Here is a 23,544-nt window from a genome sequence, read left to right as displayed (position 1 = left end):
TAAACGAAGTGCATGTTGTTCAGCAAGTCCTGTGTACATGCTTAGTGTTAGCGGCCATGTGCTTAATATGTCCTGGAAGAGCAGATCCCATTGAATTGTCTGATGTTTTGCCTTGCTATTTTGCCCCATTAGGAGCATAGGATTTTCAGTAAAAGAAAGCAATGGTTTAACTTTTTTGGAAGCGATCAAGTATTTTGCTAATCCTGCTGCATAGACAGATGACCCATTGTACCACTCCGGGAGTTTGAGAGACTTCAAAATTTTGTTAAAATGGTACATTTTAGCTTTTCCTTATTCTATCTTGCTATAGCCTTTCATAGATTTATAAGTTTGGCTCATGGGGTTAAGTGGTTTGTCTCTGCTAATATAAAATTATATAAAGCTGCTGTAATATATGGTTACATTTTAACTCAAAAAGCCTATTGGTACTAACCTGCTTGCAGCATGTTTCCAAACCCATGCACTGAAAGGCAGTGTAAATTTTAACAGATTTTTGTCATTAAAGTTATACTATTTTTATAAAACTACTCTGGCTTCATATATTCATTTGGTGCACGACAAATGAATATTTTGCTGGGTACTTTTTTTACTTCATTTTTTTTCTGCTCTAGGCATATTTACTGTTGAGCATTTATTTCTTGGCTCCACCAGTCTGGTCTGTGGTATGGAATGTAAAGATTAGAAATCTCTTCCCATTTTATTTTCTTGTGAATGTGCCCTATTTTAAAGAAAAGTATTACTACTTTGAGCATGGTTTGAGCCCAAGGCTCAGTAACTAACTATAAGAGCTGCTAAAGCCCCATTCCCGCAGAGACCTCGGTGCATGTGGACCCAATCGAATTTAACTGGCTTCAGGCTGCCATAAGAGCCCGTGTGAGCAGAGCAGCTTGCAGAACCAAGATCTGTGCATCTCGGCTAGGAGCAATGGCTGGAATTTATCAAAGCCAAACAATATGGGGGGAGAATAGTTAATTTCAGGTTTAATATATACAGCAGGTCTGATTTCCATTGAAGTCAGATGAGTTATGGTGGCAGGAAGGAGGCCTATAGATTTTTGTCTTCTGTAGCAATGTGGGAAAACATCCAAAGTATTTAGTACTTCTGCTTTGTGTGTGCTGGTGTACTTCTTTTGAAATCAGGACGATATTTTCATTCTTCATACTATTTGCAAATAAGATGAAATACCTGAATTTAATGCCTCTTTATGATGACTTCCTTCTCAAGAGTGCTGGCAGGAGTCCTCGGTGGTCTTTTTTTGCCAATGATAAAAATCCAGAAATAGAATATATGCTTTTAAGTGTGTTACACTAACATCTGTAGCAGTGCTAAGTGCCAGGCTGTTCAGGTTTGGGTTGTTGGGGGTTTTTTTAAGGTAAGGCCTGTTTTTCACATACATTTTTGTTAAGGATTGTACACAGCTGTATGTGAGTTCTGGTTTGTAAAGAAGTCATTGTTTGTGTTGCGTACTGCCTGTGAGGGAGTTTTAATGGGGTTTAACTTGGTTTTCTTGGAAATTCTGGAGCAGTTGCAAGTAAAATCAATTTTTATCCCTAAATGCGAAGATCATGAAGCAGAAAATTTTGAAGTTGAGCCTCGGGTGGTTTTCTCTCCTTCCATGTTCAGTCACTTCTATGAGGTATCAGACTGCATTTTCTAGGCAACATTCACTGGTAATCTCAGACCTAGTGAAGGGCGGATGTTTGGTTTTAGGCCAGTCTTACCCCCTTGCCCATCCATCTGTAGGAGAAACTCTGCCCTTGTTTGTGCACTACTGCTTTGACTAGGTTGTGAGAGAGGAATGTGTAACAGATTTGCAGGGAATGTGGAGCTCTTTGCAATGAGTGCCTCCTCTCTTGTGAGCCTGTGACAGGAAAAGTCATTGCACCTTTTTGTAGTCTCGTGGTAGAGCTGTTTCCTGAAGGCAGGAATCCTTCCTGCATCTCAAGCTGTGACACTCCTGCCTGTAGCCAGCTCAGAAAGCTTGTGGGGAGAGCTTGTGTGCGTGTGTGCCAGAGAAAGAGGAAGGACAGCAGGCAGAACAGGCTGAAGACCATCAGTACAGGGCTAGGGCATAGGATTTGGAAGAAGACCACCTTCAGTCGCTATTGCATTGTAAAGGGCAACATCATAGTTTCATCACTTAGGCAGCAGTGGGTCTAAACCATTCAGCAGGTGGCCTTTGTTCAGTCTCTTCTTCCAGCTCTGGCCTTTTGAGCCAAGTTGCATTCTCCATCACTGGTGCACACTTCGCCTGGCTTCTTTTTCCCTCTGCTTTGCTCCTTGCTAGACTGCCTTGAGTCTGTTGGTTTATGCTGCAGGCACCAAATTACGCGGAGTTTTTCTCATCTGACCTTTACACAGAAGATGGGTAAAATGTGGGTGTAATTTAGGGACCGAAATGTGAACAGCATAAAAACCACAAATTAAAAGCCAAACATGGATATGTAAGATTATTTTTCTTAAAATATGATGCGTTGCTGAAGTCTTGGTGAAGGTGAACATTGTAATGGAGTTCTACCTGTCAGGTTGCCTTTTCCAAAAGGGATTACCCTCCAGCAAAAGGCTTTCTTGCTGTTAACATAGCAGTTACACGCTCACTGCAGCACTCCAGCTCAGCATCCCAACACGCACAGTTTGCACTGAGAAAGATGCTAGAGTGAGTGGAAGTTGGAGGAGAGTTTACCAGCATCCGTGCAGCGGTGTGGGGTGCCTAGTATGAACTGCAGGAGTTGTGCCTAGGAGTGCACTGCGGTGGAGGCAACTGGGAGGGCAGCCAGAGCAGGGGAGTGATGCAGACAGCTGGCAGGTAGGAGAAAGTGGTTGGGAGAAATGCCAGGAGCGGTCAGCTTGCAGTTGGCCCCTCGTACACTTTCAGGAGCAGTGCAGGGGAACTTCTTCCCTGCAGGCTTCTTCATCCCAGTGCCCCAAGAACGGTAACCCTGTTGCATCCTTCCTTGCGTCAGCAGTTCTCAGGAGAGCAGGACATACCTGTGGAGGGCAGAGACACCAAAACGCACCTGTTTGGGAACAGTTGGCTTGGTTCATGGTTTCCACTTTCAGTTCCTTCACTTCTCTGCTGCAGCTCCCTCACACAAATGCAATTGGCCCTGTCCTTGGGCAGGTCACAGATTGAAGTGGTTGAAGAGAGAGGCGGAGCTTTGAGATTTTTTGTAACATCACAAAATATGGAAGCTGTGATACCTTGCTTGAACTAAGACAAATGCAATAGAGAGCATCAGTGCTGGAGGAACTGGCAAAGGCCCGCTATCACAAGAGCACACATTGGAAAATTATTTCCATATACTTGGAAAAAAAAAAAAAAAGAGTAAAGAAAACTGGAATTCCTGTAGCATACCATATACACCTATTAATCTCCCAGCTAGTAATACAAGAATGCAACCTTCAAGAAGGAGATGGCACTTGATTTTAGACAGAGTTATGGAAGAGAACATCAGAGAAGAAGCAAAGCTGAGAGTCCTCAAAGCATCTTTCCTACCACTGTAAAAGTGAAATGATTAATGTCCACAACATTTATATTGATGTTCTGGCATTTATTAAATTTTCAGGTTTAGGAAATAAAGATGCAATTTCTGCCTGTTGCTTTATAGCTGCATGCTCTTACACAGGAAATCAAGGGAGAGCTGTAAAACATTGCCCTTGATGGAGCTGCGTTTTGCTGCTAACAGACTTCACTGTACTGTATACGTGAATATATGTATATTAAATGAAACAAGAACAAGATGTGATCTTGTCAGGAAAGAATTCCTGTAATATCCCATAAGTTCCGTTCCCTTCACAGAATATCCCAAAGCCTACCAAAAAGCTGTCCAAAACCTGGAAACATAGATACAGGCTGAGGGAATCAGTTCCCAGCCTCACCAGCAAGCTGTGTTTGCCCCGTTGGTATTATATCACATCCATACTGTATGACTGCTATATCAGAGATTAAAAGAAGGTCATGCTGTATTATGAACCACTGTCTTTATTTTTAGGATTAGATAACTTTTCTCTTTTTTTCTCCCCACTGATTCTTTTTATATCCTAAGGGCAGATCCTTTCTCTTGGGTCAGGAATGTAATAAGGCAGGTTTTCCTCTCTCCAGGATATTGTGTCTGTCTCGCTTTGTTTAAATTGCCACAGAAAGCTCTTCGGAGCAAAATACAGTATTTTCTTTGTACAAGAGCCAACGATTGACGTATCCTTGGGGACTTCTCTGTCTTTAGCATTTAAACATACAAGTTGGATATGTTTAACCTATTGATAGGCAACAAAGACAACTACAAAATTTATTGCAAGAGAACAAAAGGAGAAGCAGAATGAAAACATGGATTTTTTTAAGTTGGGGATTGAGAACTTTTATTGCTCTTGTTAGTGTAGAGAGACGAACAAAAAATCAGACCTATATCTTCAGCTGAAACAGGGAGGTGAGAAGAAAACAGTCCTGCTGGGTTGTGTCCTTTGAATTAGCGTATTCCTGTTTATTAGTAATACAGTTTCATGTTTAGAGAATGGAACTTCTCCAAACCCATACATAAAAAAATCGTTTGATTCACCATGGTTTGGTTAAGCAGCATTTGGGGCAAAAAGAGGACTCTTGCTGCTCAGGTTAATAGTAAACACAAAATGCAAATGTTAATTTTATTAATTTGACTGCTCTCAGTCTTTCTGCATTCCTTGCTTCCAAATTTGTATGATCTGTGAGACAAGAACAGTCTCTTTCCATGTGTTGCACTGACCCCAGATCTTTAATACAGTTTTCAATATGACTGTAAATGGGGTCTTCTCCCAGTGGCAGCTGTGCTGCCCCAAGACAGCTGTTGAACCCAACTGATTGTTGCAGCATCTCTGAGGTCCCCCTCAGTCTACCCTTCGCATGGGAATGCTCCCTTGGATGCTGGGGTCAAAATGGCCGGATTAACCCAAGCCCTTCAGGCTGAGACAGGTGAAGAAGCAGTTTATGAGCTATTGAGGCAGTGATTTTTGAAGTATAGCAGCATCTTGCTGAAAAAGCTGATGAGCTGTTACGGGGCAGAACCATGGAGTGTCTCGGCATGGCCAAGAACATGATATGATCCCTCCCACCCACCACTTTCCTCCTTTCTTACTGTTTCCATCCTGTTTTCTAGCCATTGGTTTCCATGCTGCCCTTCTCCTGTGCCTGACACCCCTGTCCGTCTACTTCCGTGGGCTGTCTCAAGTTATAAATCATCATCATTTTTCAGTTGACTTGGGCTTCTAATTTTGATCCCTCCTTTTCTTTGTTGACTGCTATTGCCTGTTCTCAAGGGACAGAGATGGGAATCCAGAACGGCACAGTAATAAATGAGCTTCAAGCATGAATTCAGCTGAAGTGCTGATTGAGGTCTAATTTTTTTCTTATAATAAAGTGTTAACAGTCACAGACACAGGGTTCATGTATTAGTTTGTAAAATAGTGTAAGTTATAGTTCCTATTTTCCAAATACTAAACTCCTTTTTGGAATAACCATCTTCTTGACTGACTTTATTTAATGATTTGATTTTTCTTAACAAGTACAACCTTTTTAGTCACACTGGGGTTATAAACATTTGCAGTACATATCTTTTTAAAAACTGTTAAAAAGGTCACACTCCTTTCTCTCACATGTAACCCCAAAATATCTGATTGCTGAAATGTGGAATGCCACCAGTCCTCATTTAGGTTTACAGTCATGACCAAATCTAGGGGGAGTGGGGGCTTTGTTTGTTAATAGTGGAAAACTTTGAAAATTAAGTATTGAGACTGAATGACAAGGTCAAACACTGCGAGTGAGGAGTGCAGTGTGCAGACAGAGTATTTAGTGCATTCATTATACACAGAGGAAATTGCCGTGCAGTGCTTTTAAGATCCAGCTGATTTTAACGGTGGGTATTCCATTTCAGCAAAGGTGTCAAGACTGTTGGAGGCACTGACCTGCTTTGGGCCAGATCAGCGGATTGTATAAATTGTCATGCTGCTAATCAGCATTAGCAGAGATCTGTCACAACAGCATTTCTTAAATCTTCCATAAAGTATGCAAGACAGCCATAAGAACTCTAATAGAATAACAATAACTGCATCCAAAGGAATGGAAGCAGGAGTAGAGATAGTTATCTGAGGTTCTCCACAGGCATGTGCCTATGCAGAAGTGTAGAGTTCTTCACGTATAGCTATAGCTTTGACTTGGCTTTAAGAACTGCAACCAGCTAAAGCATTTATGCTACCGTAAAGGTTTAAAGCAGCTTAAGTGCTTCTTCCATCTCAGGAACTAAAAATGGCTTAAGTACTTATGCCACCCTAAGGACATGAGGTCAAAAGCGTGTTCTTGACTTGGGCAGCAGGGAGGACACGTTAGTCTCTTGTGGTTGTTTAGCCTGGTTGTGCCTGCAAATGGTCTTTAGGAGGGAAAGGACAGACAGGATCCATACCTATTTTCCAGCAGATAAGAGGAAATTAAAATGCATCCTTTGTTCTAACAGAGAGTCACAGAGGTTAGAGAGAGACTCGATTGCAGTGATTGGAATGTGTCCGAAAAGTCTACTGGGGATTTCGCTCCAGAGAGGTGCAGGTTTTTTTCTTCCCTGCAGTGGGATTTCTATTGCTGCAGAACACTTCCTGCCTCAGCAGGACCTCTTTTATATCCTGACTTCTTTACAAAGCTTTTGTGTCCATCTTGCTGTGGGTGATGGAGTTAATCTTTATCAAAATGTTAATGAGATGGTAGGGAGGCCTGCCTGATGTCATCTCTTAGTTGCCTGACTACCAAAAATGGTAGCAAGGAGCAGTGATGGGCTGTGAATTGCATCCCTGGGTAGCAGGCAAGCGAGTACTTGCTTTAGTGCTGCCCTGTCACTTTTCTGAATGCTGATACTCTTTTTGTAATCACTTGGATATCTCAGGAAGCTGTGTGGGTCAAGAACCTCAAAAGTATGCACACCACTTGTGAACAAGTGACTACTGTTAGTGGGAATCAGAGACCTGCATACTTCTGTGCATGGGGGCTTTAGCGTTCCTGGGCCTTAATTCTCCACCTGTACTGTGGCTGTAGTAGTCGATACTAGTTCCCAAGGTTTGTTTTTAGGAGGGGTACATTCACAAGCTATGAGGTACTCAGATGCTTTGGTAATGGTCTCAGGTCCAAAGCGAAGGAGAGATCTGTACCTAAGCGAGGACAGGGAGGTTTGAGTTATGCCAAGTCTGGCGAGCTCTGGTGTACTTCACACTATTCTGGTGGAGAAGGTTGAAGTCGTACTAGAGCAGGTGAAGAGGAGGGCTGAGAGGACCACTGAGGAGGGGTGGACTAAACACAGTCCTGGAAGTGGCAACGAGGAAGCTGGCAACAAAGCAACAGGCAGGACACAGGGACTTCCACACCTCAAGCCAAAACAGGGTAAGAGGGGGAGTGAGGACTTGGTCACCCTAGAGAAGACCAGAAGGAACCAGCTTATTCCATCCAGCAAACGAAAGCAGAGAGGAGAGTGCTGTCTGTCAGTTAGTTGGGGTGGGGGAGGGAGAGAAATAAACACAGTGCAGGGAAGCTGAGCTATTTAAGCTAAAGGATAGTGTTGGCACAAGAACAAATGAATATAAATTGGCTGTGAATAAATCGAAGCTAGAAATTACTTGCTAACCAGCAGAGGAGTGAGTTCCTAGAAGAGCCTTCCACTGGGAGCAGAGGGAGCAGATCACCAACGTACTTGGAAGACAAATCTTGCTCGGTTCGTGACCGGGATTATGTGTAGCGGGGCTTGCCACAGCAAGGGGTGGGCATGATGGCCGTGAACTCTCCTCCTAACTGTATGTGGGCTTAAGGACAGATCTACATCCCCTATGTGAAACACATAAATAAGAGTGTTTCCTGCAGGACTTGCAGGTCAGGGGACAGCTAATCCCCTTCCAAACCAGCCTCAGAGCTATCCAGTCTGTTACTGCCGGACACAATCTCTGCACATTTCCTCTCTGCGGCCCATGGGCTCCGCAAGTCCCTCGTGCAGCTGTGGGATGAGCTGTGTTTAGCAGCCATTCCACTGCGATGCCTCTTTGCCATTCACGCTTCGTCTCCTATGCAGCAAAGGCGGCAGCTCTGCTGGTTTGAGGGCCTTTCTGTGGCAGTGCAGTCGAGGGGGAGGTTTGTGCTAGAAGATGGCTAAATGCTGCTGCTTCTTGATGTCAGCAGTGAGATTTAGTGAGAAGTTATTTGGCACCTCCTTTTAAAATTTTTAAAATACAAGGAAGTAACTGTGAGAAGATGAAAGTCTGAAATTGCCATTGTATAATTGAAATTAAACCAATTTTTGGAAATGGTGATACACCTTCCACGGTGCCTCTAATTTACCACATTATACCAATGCAGCATGGTCTCTTCCCAGTTTTCTCCTAGCATACACTAGGGTAATGTGTCTAGGTTAGAAAGCAGAATCAGGAGATTTTCCCAATGTTTTCTGCTTTGTCCACCAAATAAAACTTTGCTTTCAGATGCAATCTCAGTTGCAGGTCACAAACATTCTTTTTCTGTTGTTCCTAACTCATTCCACTGGTATGAAGAGGTTTTCCTCCTGCTGTTTGACTACTGTGAGAGCACATTTGGCCTTTGTGTATGTATTGAATAGCTAATGGGTACCAAGCAGTCAGCTAGGATACACTGAGATACTCCTTTCTTCTAAAAAATACAGGGAGGAGAGAAATGGAGCACTAAGATTATTGCAGATCCTGCCTCCAGTGTCACCTCCCATCATCCGCTACAATATGGAGTAGCACATACGGTGTGTGTTGATTATATGAGAACATGGATGATTTAAGGTGTTCCCTTTTTCAGTAGTATTTCTTACCATGTAAGCATTTATGTGTCCAGTAGTGTGTTACCTCTGGTTTTTGAGCTTCCACAGTAGAGATGGCAGGCCAACTTCAGCCTTGATTTCAATGAATTTGGTGGCTTTTTTTGCTCTGGAGTTGAAATACATCTCAGAGCTTCCTTCCTTCAAAGCCAGGATATTCTGAGGCCTAAATCAGTATTTAGGTCAGTTCCCTCTGTTCATTTTAGGGTATTTTGGAGCTGAATGATAGTAACAACATTTTTTAAAGAAAAGAAAATGAGCCAGGATAGACTGAGGTTTGGTAATAAGCACTGAAGTGGCATGAAAGTGACTGGTATTCAGCAAATGACCCCTGTTTAGCAGCTTTTTGGAGCTGTGTGCAATGGGAGATAGCTAGTAGAATTCCAGCTTTTAATGGGGGCTTTTTTTTCAGGTCAGAAATTCTTAATAATACAGAGCTGGTGCTTCAGAACCTTATGTTAGCAAACCTGACGCTAGGGAGTAATATCATTGGCTTTCATGTGCCTATTTACTGTAATAAGGATTACGAACGTAAGTAAAACTTGCAGGTTTGGGCCTACAAAATTAAAAGAAAAGCCTTTTCACACCCTGAAACTGCATCAAAATTCAATTTCACCAGGAAAAAAAAAATCCCTCTGATCTAGTCCCTGGAATGTGACATTTCATGGGTGTAATAAGGTTACAAACAGATTATAAATTGAAACCCTATAAATCCTTATTGTACTCTACCAAAGCCTCTGCTTTGCATAATACTCTTATTCCTGACTGTTCTTTGTTTTACAAGCTCAAAACTATTCATTCCCTCTCATAATAGAGACCAGGGAGCCAAAAACACCATGCAAAATCCAAAGGTAATTATCTGAGTCAAAGAACCTGAATGTCAGAGTTCACAAACTTGTGAACTTTTCTAATTGTCGTTGTTCGCACAGTGAGACCTCCTTCTTCCTTTAAACATGTTGTAAATACTGCACATTGTTTCTGCCAAATGATAATGATGAAGAATCTTGGCGTCGACTGAGTTCCTGTTTTGTACTTGTATAGTTCTGCCTATGTGTCCATTGCAGATGACTGATCAGTTTTCAAATCGTAACTTGAGGGAGTGAGGGTGTTTGAAGGTGTCCCTGCATGGTCGGGGTTGCAAATACTGTGGATCTCCTTACCTGAGAGCACTGCTGGTTTCTGCTTTGGCCTCATGTGCTAATTTAATGTCTAGGAATTGTCTTCTTGCAGACCAGCCTTCCAGTATTTGGGCACGTTTATAGGTCTACTAAAATATCAATCAGCACTCTGCAAAAAGCAATTAAGCAGCTCACCTGAGAGCTACAGAAATTACCCAGATTAGCAGATGAAGTTGTGGGCTTGTTTGCTCTAGGCTTTATCTGAAGGTGAGGATCCTCAGAGGGGTTGAATGAGAACGAGATGGCTTCGCAGGTGAGCTCTCAGAGGCTGCTTGGAGCACCAGAGCAATGTGGGAAAACAGTGCAAAGAGGAGTTTGATTGTAGGAAGAGCAGAGGGAGTAGGAAAGGAGTGACAGGATAAGAGAGCAGGGCAGACAAGTATGGAGGGACATAGTTGTGCAGTGACCTGAGGGTGATCACAAGGTACTTGACAGGTGAGCCAGGGGAGTGACAGAGAGGGGAATGATCAAATCATGGTCGTGGGCAAGGTTTGTCAGCTGCTGCAGTGAGCCTGGGCTGGGGACGGAGTGAGGAAGGGAGTTTTACACCCATGAGAAAGGCCAGTTTTAGAGGATGCTCATGCTGATGAAGTCTAGAGGTCTGGAGAGCAAGGAGCAAGCTTGTTTGAAGGGATAAAGAGAAAAAATGTCCTATGGAGAATTTCTCTGAAAGAGCATCCATGGTGCCTGAGAGTCCACACAGCAGGAGGTAGAGGGAGATGCTGTTGTGAACTGCTTGAACCAACCATGAAGTTTTTGTATCAAATGGAAAGCCTGTGTCACACACTCAAGTTTCATTTCCCTCTTGGCTGTGTAAGTTTAACCAAATAACTCAACAGTCTTCAATGTTTATAGAAAGATTCGACCAAGAATTACTTTGATGCATTGAGTTTTGTCTCATTAGTTCTTTCTCATTCAGGAAGGAAGAGTGCACGTTAACCTCATTGTACTCTTCCAATGCCATTTCATAGTGCAGGGCATCTGTACACTTTTGGTATAGGCGTGTGTAGTACGAATGAGCTAGAGATCTGCACTTGAAACATAAACTCTTGCTGATTACATGTTGTACATTGTCCAGCACATCTGCACTCTGCGGTCCATCACGACTTTTAAGAAATGGCAATAAAGTTTCAGAAAGAGGAAAAGAGCAGTCATCTTTTATAGGCTACGCACATCTGTTTGCCATGGCGATGCTGCATAGTTGTGAACATAGGTGATTTTATTTGGTCTTCTGATTGTTTTCAGGACTTTAGAAAAGATCGGGATTATCTTCTTTGTGTTCCAGTATGAACTACTGAGTTTCTGTACAGCTGGCTTTTTCTGCGAGCTACTTACAGAGTAGATGCAGATTACATCTCTATGCTGTGATCAAATACAAACTCTGGAAGGGATTTGTCTAGTACCTTAATGGAAATAATCGCATTTGCTGAGAAATGCGGCCATCTAGTGGCATAGCTAGTAAGCTGTGCTAGAAAGTACAGCAATGGGGAAGTCTCTGAGGCAGGGTTTCTCCAAGAGGAGGATGGTCCGAGAGGATGAGTCAAGTAGCTCCTGCTGAAATTCCAGCCTTCAAAAACCTTTGAAAGTCCAGGTGTAGGGTGCTTTTGTTGTTTTCTGAAACTGTGCAAAAAATTCAAACAGTTAAACCTTGAAAAAACAAGGCCAATCTTGGTTCTGACCCTGATTCATCTGCCCATTTCTGCTCAGAAACGCAATCAGTGAGAATTAAATCCATGTTTAAATGCTCTGCTGAACTGGATCTTAGCAAAAGGAATGGAGCAATCTACTTTGCTGGAAGAGTGAAAGGTACACAGCCCCGGCCTGTCCCTGGGTACACCCATGCAGATGACGCTGACCACAGCAGGACACATGCATGCCTGTCAACAGGCCTGAGGCAGGTGTTTCTCCCAGAGACTTTCAGGCAGAGCCATACTTGCTGATGGCAAAAGCTGGCTTGATGGGTGCTTCGGTGCGCAGAATTTTTTGTTACTGCAGTGTAGGGTTTTATTTTCACCTGCCACAACATGTACAGTAACGCAATGCATTTACTGAAAGAAAATTTGGGTAGCGGAGTAGTGAGTTAAAAGTTTTGGTGGAAACTTGGGTTAGCAGTTCTGTTGATTTTTCAGGTTGGAGGACATGTTTGTAAAAGCTTGATTTTGCAAATTTTGTTTGTGTCGAGTGGCACTTAAGTAAGGCTTCCCTGACCCGAGAAAGCATTACTCAATGTGAATCACACAAGTGCTGCCATGCATGAGATAATCCAGAGTCCGTTTAACAGCCTGTATCCCTGAGGCCTGATCCGAAGCCTGTTGATGACAGTAGAAACAAATTCATGGGCCTTAGTGGACTTCCAGTAAGATATATAATTTGAACCCTGTGATCACTTTGGAGCACAGACAATCTTCTTACTCTTTTAGTACCCCAGGATCCTGGTTCACACCTGAGTCTCTGGTCCTGTTCCAGTGCCAAGTTACAGTAAGGCTGATGACAATGTTACGTTTCTGTTAAGCAGTAATCTCTGTTGTACCCCAACAGCACATAAACAATGACCATATACATGGTGAGAAGAAAGAGTTTGTGTGCCGATGGCTGGACTGTTCCCGGGAGCAGAAACCATTCAAAGCCCAGTATATGCTGGTGGTCCACATGAGGAGACATACAGGGGAAAAGCCACACAAATGCACTGTGAGTAAAGGGGGCTGAGCTCCAGGCTCGCATGGGGGAGCTGGGGCTGTGCAGGGAACAGAGCGGCACAGATGCTGCATTCCCTGAGCTCTTGTCCGTCAGACATTTGTTGGAGAAGAGGCTGCCGTGTCTACTTCGTTATCCAGCTTGCCCAGATGACAAGTGCTTTAGGAGAGGGGATTCACTGGATAATTTGGCCCCCTTCCTCAAGTTCAAAGTGCAAAGGAGCCTCAAAAGACATTATTAAACAGGGCTCAGTTTGCTTAATTAATTAAAAGCATGTTCTCTTACAGAGCTGGGTGTTATTGCTGGCCACCAGCCTCCTAATGACTTTGCAATGGATTTCTTGAACGACGTACACAAATACTGTGCTCTCCTGTGAGAGAAGATCTACATAATGCCAGAACCATTTTAACTTGAGCTGTGATGTGGTTTGCCTGGGTAAAATTAAAATCCATAAATCAAAACAAAATTACATTGGGCAAGGTTATGAAGGCTTGGAAAGTTTCTGAACTTTTATAGGGCAGCTTCTACCTTCTCCTGCAAGTCCAAAGATTAAAATTAATCCACTTACTTCTTGTCTGCAGTTTGAAGGTTGTACAAAGGCCTACTCCAGACTAGAAAACTTGAAAACGCACTTGAGATCTCACACTGGAGAGAAACCATATGTTTGTGAACATGAAGGCTGCAACAAAGCTTTCTCCAACGCGTCCGACAGGGCCAAGCACCAAAACAGGACTCATTCCAATGAGGTAAGTAAGTGCAGCTTCAAAAAAATGCTAAAATTTGGCATCATACAGAGTTACAATGTAATCACAGCAATATAATACCGAGAACAGGCACAGAGAGAGACCCTCAGGAACTTGAAAGGAATGTAAGTTGTAGATGTCTCTTACCAGCACAATCATTCCTGTGTCATACAAATCTAGAGAGACTGCAGGTCATTTGTTAAATGTAAGAGAGGTTTGAAGGAGGGGTCTAATGGAAACACGTGTTGAACAGGGACAGTTCCTGGTTTCCCTGAAGAGCTGGGCTTGTTTTTCCCTCCAGCGCTGGAGGGGCTGGTCTGGTGCCCGGAGGCATCCCCGTGCCTGGGCCAGTGGTGATGCCTAGTGGCTGCCAAGCCAAGCTCCCGCGGCACCCTGCCACCTCCTTTTTGGCTGCTGTGGACGGCTATAGAGAAGTCTCCAAGGTCTGGAAAATTTGGATTTCCCAGTAGGTTCTGAGTTGTGCCTTAGCACATTTACTCACCAATAGCTGGCTGAACTTTTTTTTCATTCACTCTCTGAACCAATCTGTTTGTTGCCTGATTGATGAGTAAGATCCTTTCAGACTCAAAGATGTGACCGATACTACCTGTGTTTTAAGTTGAGGATTTCACATCTACAGTAAGCCACCAAGAGAAAGTTTCTGCTGTGCAACATTTCTGGTAGGTACAGCAGCAAGGGCAAATGAAAAATTTCCTTCACCATTATATCACAATGAAATAGGCTAATATTTTTAGGCAATGTATACTGATGGAGTGCTATGAAGACTCTGGAAAGCACAAACCCAATTCAGCACTTCTTTGCAGTGCCATTTTGGTTGTAAATAGATAACCTGTAGATAGATTTAAAAGCAACTGACCTATCTTGATGCAGATACGCCTTATACATGTAGAAGAGCTGACTCATACTTCCGTAGCATCTTGAGAAAACCTGCCTCAGTAGTGCAGTGTCAACTTTAATTTGCTCATGATCAATATTTTTGCTCAATGGGAGTTTTTTTTCCACTGACATCAGTGGCAGTAGGCTTAGGCCTTAGAGAGCCATGAAGAAGCTACATTTGTCAAAGGCTCCATGGTGTCATGTGTAAACAGAGAACCTCTTTGAGGAGTAATGTGTGAGGGTCTCTTTTTTTCTTGAGGGCTAGTATAAATAGTAGTTTCTTGGATACAATTCAGTAATAAAAGTGAGTGAATGATAGTTTGTTTCCTGAGGCATTTAAAGTGTTTAGGAAGAGCTCGACTCCTCTTTCTGATCCGCTCATAACACAAGAACAAAGTCTTTGTTAAATTTTCAGGTAGTAAATTTACTTTATTCGATATTGCTTAGTGAACTAGAGAAATTTACAGACAAAGGAAGCAGGTTTTAAAAAACTGAGTGATTAGTTATGCTAGCACTAATAGTACTAGTGCATGTATTGCTGCAACATGAAAATGCTTACGGTACCGTATCCTGTGCTTTGACATACTGATGATCTGCAAAAAAATGCTTCCTCAGATAATCCTGCTTGAACATACATCCCAGCATGTTTTGAAGGGGTTTGTTTGCCTCTGAATGTAAAGAAAGGACATACTAGAAACAGGGTATCAAAATTGCTGAGGGCGATGGACAGGATAGAAAATTAGGCCAGTCTTCATAAATTGCCATAGCTCTGTTGACTCTTCTGCTACGGTAAGTCAAAGCCGTCCCAGTTCATGTCAGGAAAGGCTCTGCCATCTGTAAACTATGCAGCATTAATGGGTACCTTCAAAACCAAGGGGAATTAATAGGTTAGATTAGGTGCAGTCACAAATTGAGAGGACCAAGGGGTAATGGCTTTAAACTGAAAGAGCGTAGATTTAGATTAGATGTATGGAAGAAGTTCTTTACTGTGAGGGTGGTGAGACACTGGCTCAGGCTGCCCAGAGAAGCTGTGGATGCCCCCTCCATGGAAGGGTTCAAGACCAGGCTGGATGGGGCTTGGAGCAACCTGGTCTAGTGGAAGGTGTCCCTGCCCATGGCAGGGGGCTTGGAACTAGGTGGTCTTTAAGGTCCCTTCCAACCCAAACCATTCTGATTCTATCATTCAATCACTGTAGAGAACATAAATTAGATAACAAATTCACTGTGAAAGCGTATAACTAACACCAGCTGTGCTCCAAGATGCTCTTCAGGAGTCCCACGTGGAATTAAATCTAATTTGAGTGTTTTTCCTGTCTTGGAAGAAACCGTATGTCTGCAAGATACCGGGCTGCACAAAGCGCTACACAGACCCCAGTTCTCTCCGGAAACACGTGAAGACCGTGCATGGCCCAGAGGCACATGTCACCAAGAAGCAGCGGGGAGATATCCACCCCAGGCCTCCGCCACCAAGAGACCCAGGCAGCCACTCTCAGACCCGGTCACCAGGCCATCAGACTCAGGGTGCAATTGGTGAGCAGAAGGACCTCAGCAACACTACCTCAAAGCGTGAAGAATGCCTCCAAGTGAAAGCGGTCAAGTCAGAAAAACCAATGGTATGCAATACACTGTGCCACTCCCTTTGTCCTTTTTCTTCTTGCAACCAGTTAATAATCCCTTTATGGAATGCTCCAGACAGTAAACTCTAGCTCACAAGGTTAGGTTTTGTGAGGTTTTATTCTTTGTTTACATTGTAAAATGTTTTTAAAGCCTAAGGAATAGCAAATAAAAATATTACATCTAGGCTGTGCAATATGCAGTAACTCCAGCATTGGCAACTCTCACAGTTATTGTTTCTCTGTCTTTTGGAATCAGCATATTATGAGAAAATCGGTTTTCATTTTTAAAAAGGCATTTTCTTCCACTCTTCTGTTTACAGAAGTTAGAGAATGTGTGTCCTGCAGGGTCAAAACCAGAATGTGAAAAGACCGAAATCCAAAAGACTAAAGTGATGATATTGGTGATCATAATTTTTGTAGGACCTGGGGAAACGATCAGATTTTAAGGCCTTGAGGTTGTTGGGTCATGGATCCAACTGAAGCAGGATAAATTGACTTTCATAAACAGCAGGAGGAGATCTTTTGATAACATTTGATCTCTATTGTGACATGACCTCTTATGTTAACGTGATACTTAATTTAACTTGACCAAGTTAACCTAATTCCAATTCAACTAAACTGAGCTGAATTAAGAGTCTCTGCAGGTCTTTTCACTGGTTTACCTTAGTGTATTGCATTAAAGCAGTATAGTTTTGAACACTGAAAGGACCTTATGCCATTTTTTGACATGCTATCTTAAATAAAGAAGTTCTTCTTTCATTTGCCTCATTTCATGTGCCATCCATCCTCTCTGCAAGGGTTAAAACTAGCAAAGGCAGTTACTCCATCCTCTTTCACATCTGGGTCTCCGATTCTTCTGGACCCAACCCTTGGGGACCACAAATGTGAGCCCTCTAAATGCTGGTCATATTGTTAATCATGATGCAATTCAAAGTGATTACTCATTGAAATATGAATTACTGCTATGTTGTGCCTAAGGCTTATGCCCAAACTGTGGAGTATTAATCCTGAATTAAGAAACTTCCAAGGGCCCAGAGTTAACTCCTGCTGAAGTCTAAAGGAGATCCTCTGCCGTCTTTGATGATAACTATGTTAGATTACAAAGGAACAAAACTCATTCCTCTCTTGCTTAGCTAGGTAAATCTGTGGCATTGTTGAGGCATGTTGAGCATAGATGGTTTGAACATGAATAAAATTTGCAGGAGAGGGGTTATTAATGCAATTGCTTACATAGTATTAAATACTTCTCGCTGAAAAATATCTTCTAAAAACAATTCTGTGTTTCCTGTTTTGCATTGCTTGTATGAATTAAGATACATTTTCTGGTTTTTGACTAATCCAATGTCTTTTCTGTCTAATGCTCTTAAATGTCTTGTTCTAACTTCCTAAGGACAGTGGGTAATAAGGTGAGGGCGTTTTAACTTTTCTGCTGTTTTTCTTATTGGAACGTTATTTATGTCTTTATTTTAGCCTTATGCCTGTTGTCCAGTCATTCCTTTATTTAGTAATCAAACTTATTCCCAAATGTAATGTGCTGTAAGCGTTTTGCAACAATTAACATGTGAAAAATTTCACTTGTATTGGTGAAATGTTTTGAGAAATGTCTTTGTACCTTTCCCTTTAGATGAGGTACCATTTTTTTCTGCACTGCACATCTAGAAATGCATGTTCCCCGTAATACAGTTCTTACTTCAGTAACCAGCCTCACTGTGATCTTAACATGGCTACAAGAACAGGCTTCTGACCGTTACTACTCTTCTTCCATATGGCATGGAGCTATTGTCCAGAAGCACAAACTCTCTTCTGTATAATAACTGTTGTTTCTATTATTGTCAATAAATCTGCCATGGCCAGGATTTGGAAATGAGCATGCTCAGTGTGGCCTCATAAATTCTAAGTATCAGAGTTCAAGTTAGAAATAATAAAATAGTTACTGCATCTTAATGGACTCCTCAGGGGCACATGAAGCTACAGTAGTGCCGTGAATCTGTGTTTTCATTCACTGATGTTAAAAGTGAGAGCTGCCACTGCTACCTCAGAAATTCTAGCTAGCATTTGTCAGTAAAATGTGTCTAAAAATCTCAGACTGGCAGAAAAAAATGTAAAAAGCACAGCAGAAACCCAAAAAGTGAAATACTTACGTGAAACTGTTCTTGGAAGCAAAACGATACTGCATGCCCCACTGATTTGTGACCACACTGATACAACCTACAGTGAGATACTATGTCCAGAGACTTCTGTCTGTCTTGCTGTCTGTTTTGTTTGTCAGTCTATCTGTCTGAGTGTTTCAGTTTGTCAGAGAAATTTTCCCATTCTTTTACAAGAACTTTGTGAGTATAAAAAATAAATCAAGCCCGTGTTTCCCCACAGCAAGAATTCTGCTAGAGCAGCAGGGAACACTGTCTTTTAAGAAAGAAGCTGCTATTGCAGCGGGTTTATATCCCTGTACGTTAGCAGCCTGTACTGTGCACTTAAGTTCTTAAATTTAAAATCTTAAATTCTAATGAAATGAAGGATTTGATTCATCACCTTCTTGATTGAGGGCAGAGGTGATATAAGTTAGGTGTAAGAGGAGATACAAGTTAGACCCCAGCACTGCTAGGGTCACAGGATGCTGATAATATGATACAGTATTTTTTGCACTGCTTTGTGCCCGTTTTATTACACGCCAACATTTCAGGCCAACCGCTGCTCGTAACAATGAGCCTTAAGCTTGGAAAATACTTACATTCTTTAGCCACAAGTCTAATTTAAAAACCCAAATTCCAGTGGTGTTGGAGTCTTACTTGTTTGTTTGCTTGCTGCAAGCCTAGCAGTGTAAATTAGACCTCATAAAATGGATGAATTCTGATTTGACTCATTGAGCTGCAGCTTCAGTTGGAAACAGTGCGTACCCAAAGTATGGTATCCGTACATACATGCTCACAGAAAATGATAGAAGCAATTATGGGAATAACTGAAATATCTGATGTAGATGTAACGTATACTATCAGCAAGATACTAAAGTGGGGTTTAGTCTCGAGTTTTGCAGTGGTATTCACTGCACTTAAAAGCACTATCTAGAAAGCCTCATAATTTAATGCTAAACTTTCTTTACATTTGGGTTTCTTTGGCTCCATTTAGACCCACATTTGCTGCAAGTGCTCTTTTTAACATTGTTTGCTTAATCTTCTTTCGTTTCTTCCTTCACCCCAACAGACATCTCAGCCAAGCCCTGGTGGTCAGTCTACATGCAGCAGCGAACAGTCCCCCATCAGCAACTATTCCAACAATGGGATCGAGCTTACTCTGACCGGTGGTGGTAGTGTAGGAGACCTCAGTGTCATCGATGAAACCCCAATCATGGACTCTACCATTTCCACAGCCACCACAGCACTTGGCTTACAGGCCAGGAGGAATATGACAGGGACCAAATGGATGGAGCAAGTGAAATTAGAAAGGTTGAAACAAGTTAATGGAATGCTTCCAAGACTGAACCCCGTTCCACCTTCCAGAGCCCCAACCTTGCCACCTCTCATAGGAAATGGTGAGATACACATAACAGGAGTGGTAACGCTTTTTATCCTTAAATTTGTTGCTTGCTGGCTCAATCTTGCAACAGAGTGCTGCAGCTTATGAAACTCAGCAGCTGTGAGAAAGGTTCATAAATTGATTACTTTCTGTTTAACCCCTCATTACAAGTCCTACTACCCACCCTGAGTGAAGTCTGATAGTCCCATGTTTGGCAGAACAGGAGCCAGCAAGGGAGCCATGCATCATGTTTTAAATATTCCCTACAGTTAAAGGTTTGGACTCAAGGTCATCATAATCCTGTCTGGTTTTGAGGCAAGGCAAGTGAAATAAATACCTGGCAGTTTATTGTATGGAAGTCTTTCAGATGAGACCTTAGCAAGGCACCCCTTGCATAGGTCCATTGGGCTGCCCTTTAAATAAACTGTTTTCACATGTGTAAGTAATTGTATGTACAGATGCTACTGCTACAAAGGGCAGATATCCATGAATGACAGCAAGATGAGAATGAAGATACATGGCTGTTTTCATACAAGGAGGGGCTCATTGCCAAATTGTATGCCCCAGCTGCCTCTACATTGCCTACAATGTGCCTGTAGGTTTCTGCACTCCACCCAGCAGTGACAGGTTTTCTGAAACCCATTCAATCGAAAGAAACTATGTAAAATTAAGAAATGTGTTCTGTTTACTTAAAAACAAAACACAAGGAAACCAGCAAAGATGTTTTGCAGTTGTTAGGAGTGATTTCAAGAATATTTCAAGAAGTCTTACTAAGCCTTGAATAGGCTCCAATTTGTATATTTTGCCATTCCATGCAAATGCCTGTTCAATTATATTTTGCCTATAAAAAGCTCCCTTACGAATGTGTCTTTCCAGTCAGCATAGCTGCACTGCAGGCTGGAGCACTACACCAGCTGATGACAGTTTGTGGCTATGGCCTATAAATTTTGTGCCGGGATTCACACTGAAATGTTACCCTTTTGTGCTGGGATTCACACTGAAATGTTACCCTTGAATCTCTGAATTAGTTTTTAACCTAAGGACGCAGCTTTTATCCCTACTTCTTTCAAGAAAGAGCACTGCTATGATTTCCTGTGATGATACGGGCTCTTCCTCTGTACTCCCCTTGCTTCTGGGTGTTTTCTATATCAGTTTCTGGATGATGCCTGTTTGTTTAACAGTGAATTTTACTTCCAGGTACCCAGTCGAACAGCAGCTGCAGTGTAGGAGGATCCATGACTATTCTGCCGAACAGGAATGAACTTTCAAGTACAGACATCACTGTGTTGAACATGCTGAACAGGAGGGACAGCAATACTAGCACAATCAGTTCAGCCTACTTGAGCAGCCGCAGGTCCTCTGGAATCTCACCTTGCTTCTCCAGCCGGAGGTCCAGCGATGCCTCCCAGGCGGAGGGAAGACCACAGAACGTGAGTGTTGCAGACTCCTATGACCCCATCTCGACGGATGCTTCCCGGCGCTCCAGTGAAGCAAGCCAGTGTGATGACCTGCCAAGTCTTCTCAGCCTCACCCCAGCCCAGCAATACAGGCTGAAAGCTAAATATGCAGCAGCTACTGGTGGACCCCCACCAACTCCACTGCCTAACATGGAGAGGATGAGCCTTAAAACAAGGATGGCACTCTTGGGTGACTGCAAGGAACCTGGAATATCTCCACTGCCTCCGGTGAATGCCCCTCGAAGATGTAGTGACAGTGGGGCAAATGGTTACAGCAGGAGGCATTTTCTGTCACATGATGCTCTAGGAAACGGGACAAGGAGAGCCAGTGATCCAGTAAGAATGGCCTCTGACAACCTCTCTGTCCCTAGAGTCCAGCGTTTCAACAGTCTTAATAGCTTTAATTCTCCTGCTTTGCCTCCATCCATGGAAAAGCGCAACCTTGTTCTTCAGAACTATGCCCGTTCTGAGGGTGGCGTCTTCCGCAGCTTCAGCTCCCCCTGTCCTCCGAGCATCAGCGAGAACGTCGCCCTGGAGGTTGCTACAATGGAAGCAGGTGGCAGTCTGAATGATGAGGATCTTCTGCCAGATGATGTGGTTCAGTATCTGAATTCCCAGAACCAGGGCATGTACGACCACTTGTTGAACAATGTCCTAGACAGCAACAAAATGCATCACAGCTCAGTGTTAGGCAACAACAATCCCAGCAACTTTGACCAAGCCCCTCCGCCGAGCAGTCAGCAAGCAGGTTCCGAGGCAAACAAGAGCGACTTGCCCATTCAGTGGAATGAAGTAAGCTCAGGAAGTTCTGACTTATCTCCTTCAAAACTGAAATGTGGTCAGCGCTCAGCAGTGCAGCAGACTCGGGCTTTTGGACTGTATAACAATATGGTGGTTCAGCAGCAGAACCCGGAGAGAAGCAACGTGGCCCAGCAGAACGGCTATCAGAACCTGGTGGAGAACAACGGTTCCTGCGGTTTGCAGCAAAACATGGTTCTTGGCAGCGGAGCCAGTAATTCTTTCAGCGTGCAGCCCAACAAGCCTTACATTGAAAGCATTGGCAGGCAAGCGATGATGTCTGGGGCAATGGACAATTCCTGTGGTGTGGCAGTTCAAGGGCAGAAGCTGAGAAGCAGCAGTGTGCCGGTGAGTGGCAACCAGCAAAATTTCAGCCATCCCATGGCATCCAGCAATCAAGCCGCCGATATGGCAAATGGGATGCAGAACAGGAATATGATGGAACAGGAATATTTGCAAAACCAACCAGTCGGAGACAGCGTTCATTACCAGGGAGTCAATCAATCCAGTCAAATGATACTAGGGCAGGTTAGTCCTACCTCACAAAGCAGTCTGTATCAAGGGCTGCAGAGTTGTCCGTCAGTGTCTCACAGCATTGGTACCCAGCCATCAGGTTTGTTGGTGGCCAAAAGTTACCAGCCATGCTCTAATTACAGCGGCAACAGACGGCAAAACATGTTGAGAAACAACCTGGCACAACAGCAAGGACACATAAGCGATGGCAACCAGACATACAGGGTAAACACCATTAAGATGGAGATGCAAGGTCAATCACAGCAGTTCTGCTCTAATGTGCAGAATTACTCTGGTCAGTTGTATGACCAAACCACGGGCTTTAGCCACCAAGCTATGAAAACAGGTTCTTTCTTTGGTTCGGAAGCTAACTGCCTGCTGCAGGGGACTGCGACTGCAAACTCATCTGAGCTTCTTTCCCCGGGGGCTAACCAAGTGTCTAGCACAGTTGACAGCATTGATAGCAACAGCCTAGAGGGTGTGCAGATTGATTTCGATGCTATCATAGATGATGGGGATCATGTCAGCTTAATTTCGGGAGCCCTGAGCCCTAGTATCATTCAGAATCTCTCCCGCAATTCCTCACGCCTCACCACTCCCCGAGCGTCTCTTACATTCCCAGCCATGCCTGTAAGCACAACCAACATGGCTATTGGGGACATGAGCTCTTTGTTGACCTCACTTGCAGAAGAAAGCAAGTTTCTTGCTGTTATGCAATAGACATAAGAAAAAAAAAATAAAAAACACAAAACAAAAAAAACCCTTAGGAGATAACAGATGAAAAAAAAAGAAAAGACTCGTATTTTTTAGTTGTGTATGTATTTTAGCAATCTCATCTCACCTAAATGGGATGTGTTTCAAGTATATTCCTTTTATGGAATAAGGACTCTGAAAACCCTAAAGTGTTCTAGGGAGAAACTGTCTTCCATTTCAGTTTTGAATCAGTATTGCCAACCCATTTCCCCCTCCCCCTGCCCCCCCCCCCCCCCCCCGCCTCTCTTTTCTCTCTTTCTCCCCCTTTTTGAATGTCTGTATGCTTCGTTTTCCTTTTTTTTAAATTGTAAACCAATGTAAACATGTGAAGTGCATGTTTTTGTTTTGTTTGGGTTTTTTTTTTTTTTAAAGAAAAATCTGATGAAATGGCTTCGCATTTTTCTGTTACTCAAAAGAAACTGTAAAACTGTTGCAGCTTTTCCCCCTACACGTATAGGCACAAAATAACCAGGCACAATGTGAAGTGAGCATACAGTGATAGAGTCCTTTCTGGATGCATCGGTTACATTGCACTGAGATGGACAACCAGTTTA

General features: G+C 43.0%; 1 protein-coding gene across 2 annotated transcripts in view; it reads left to right on the top strand.

Moving 5' to 3' along the window:
• Positions 1 to 22,957, top strand: part of GLI3 (GLI family zinc finger 3) — a 194,202-nt gene extending 171,245 nt beyond the window's left edge. For both annotated transcript variants that reach the window (XM_086467654.1, XM_086467653.1), the window contains exons 10-14: positions 12,548 to 12,697; positions 13,285 to 13,449; positions 15,666 to 15,956; positions 19,158 to 19,485; positions 20,667 to 22,957. In XM_086467654.1, the coding sequence (XP_086323780.1) occupies positions 12,548 to 12,697; positions 13,285 to 13,449; positions 15,666 to 15,956; positions 19,158 to 19,485; positions 20,667 to 22,957 (3,225 nt within the window). The remainder of the gene's footprint in view (positions 1 to 12,547; positions 12,698 to 13,284; positions 13,450 to 15,665; positions 15,957 to 19,157; positions 19,486 to 20,666) is intronic.
• The last annotated feature ends 587 nt before the right edge of the window (positions 22,958 to 23,544 follow it).

Source organism: Leptosomus discolor, chromosome 7 (genome assembly GCF_034619465.1).
Source record: "Leptosomus discolor isolate bLepDis1 chromosome 7, bLepDis1.hap2, whole genome shotgun sequence".
Taxonomy (NCBI): domain Eukaryota; kingdom Metazoa; phylum Chordata; class Aves; order Leptosomiformes; family Leptosomidae; genus Leptosomus; species Leptosomus discolor.
The sequence above is the reverse complement of the archived record's forward strand: the minus strand, read 5'-3'. Positions and strand labels throughout refer to the sequence as shown.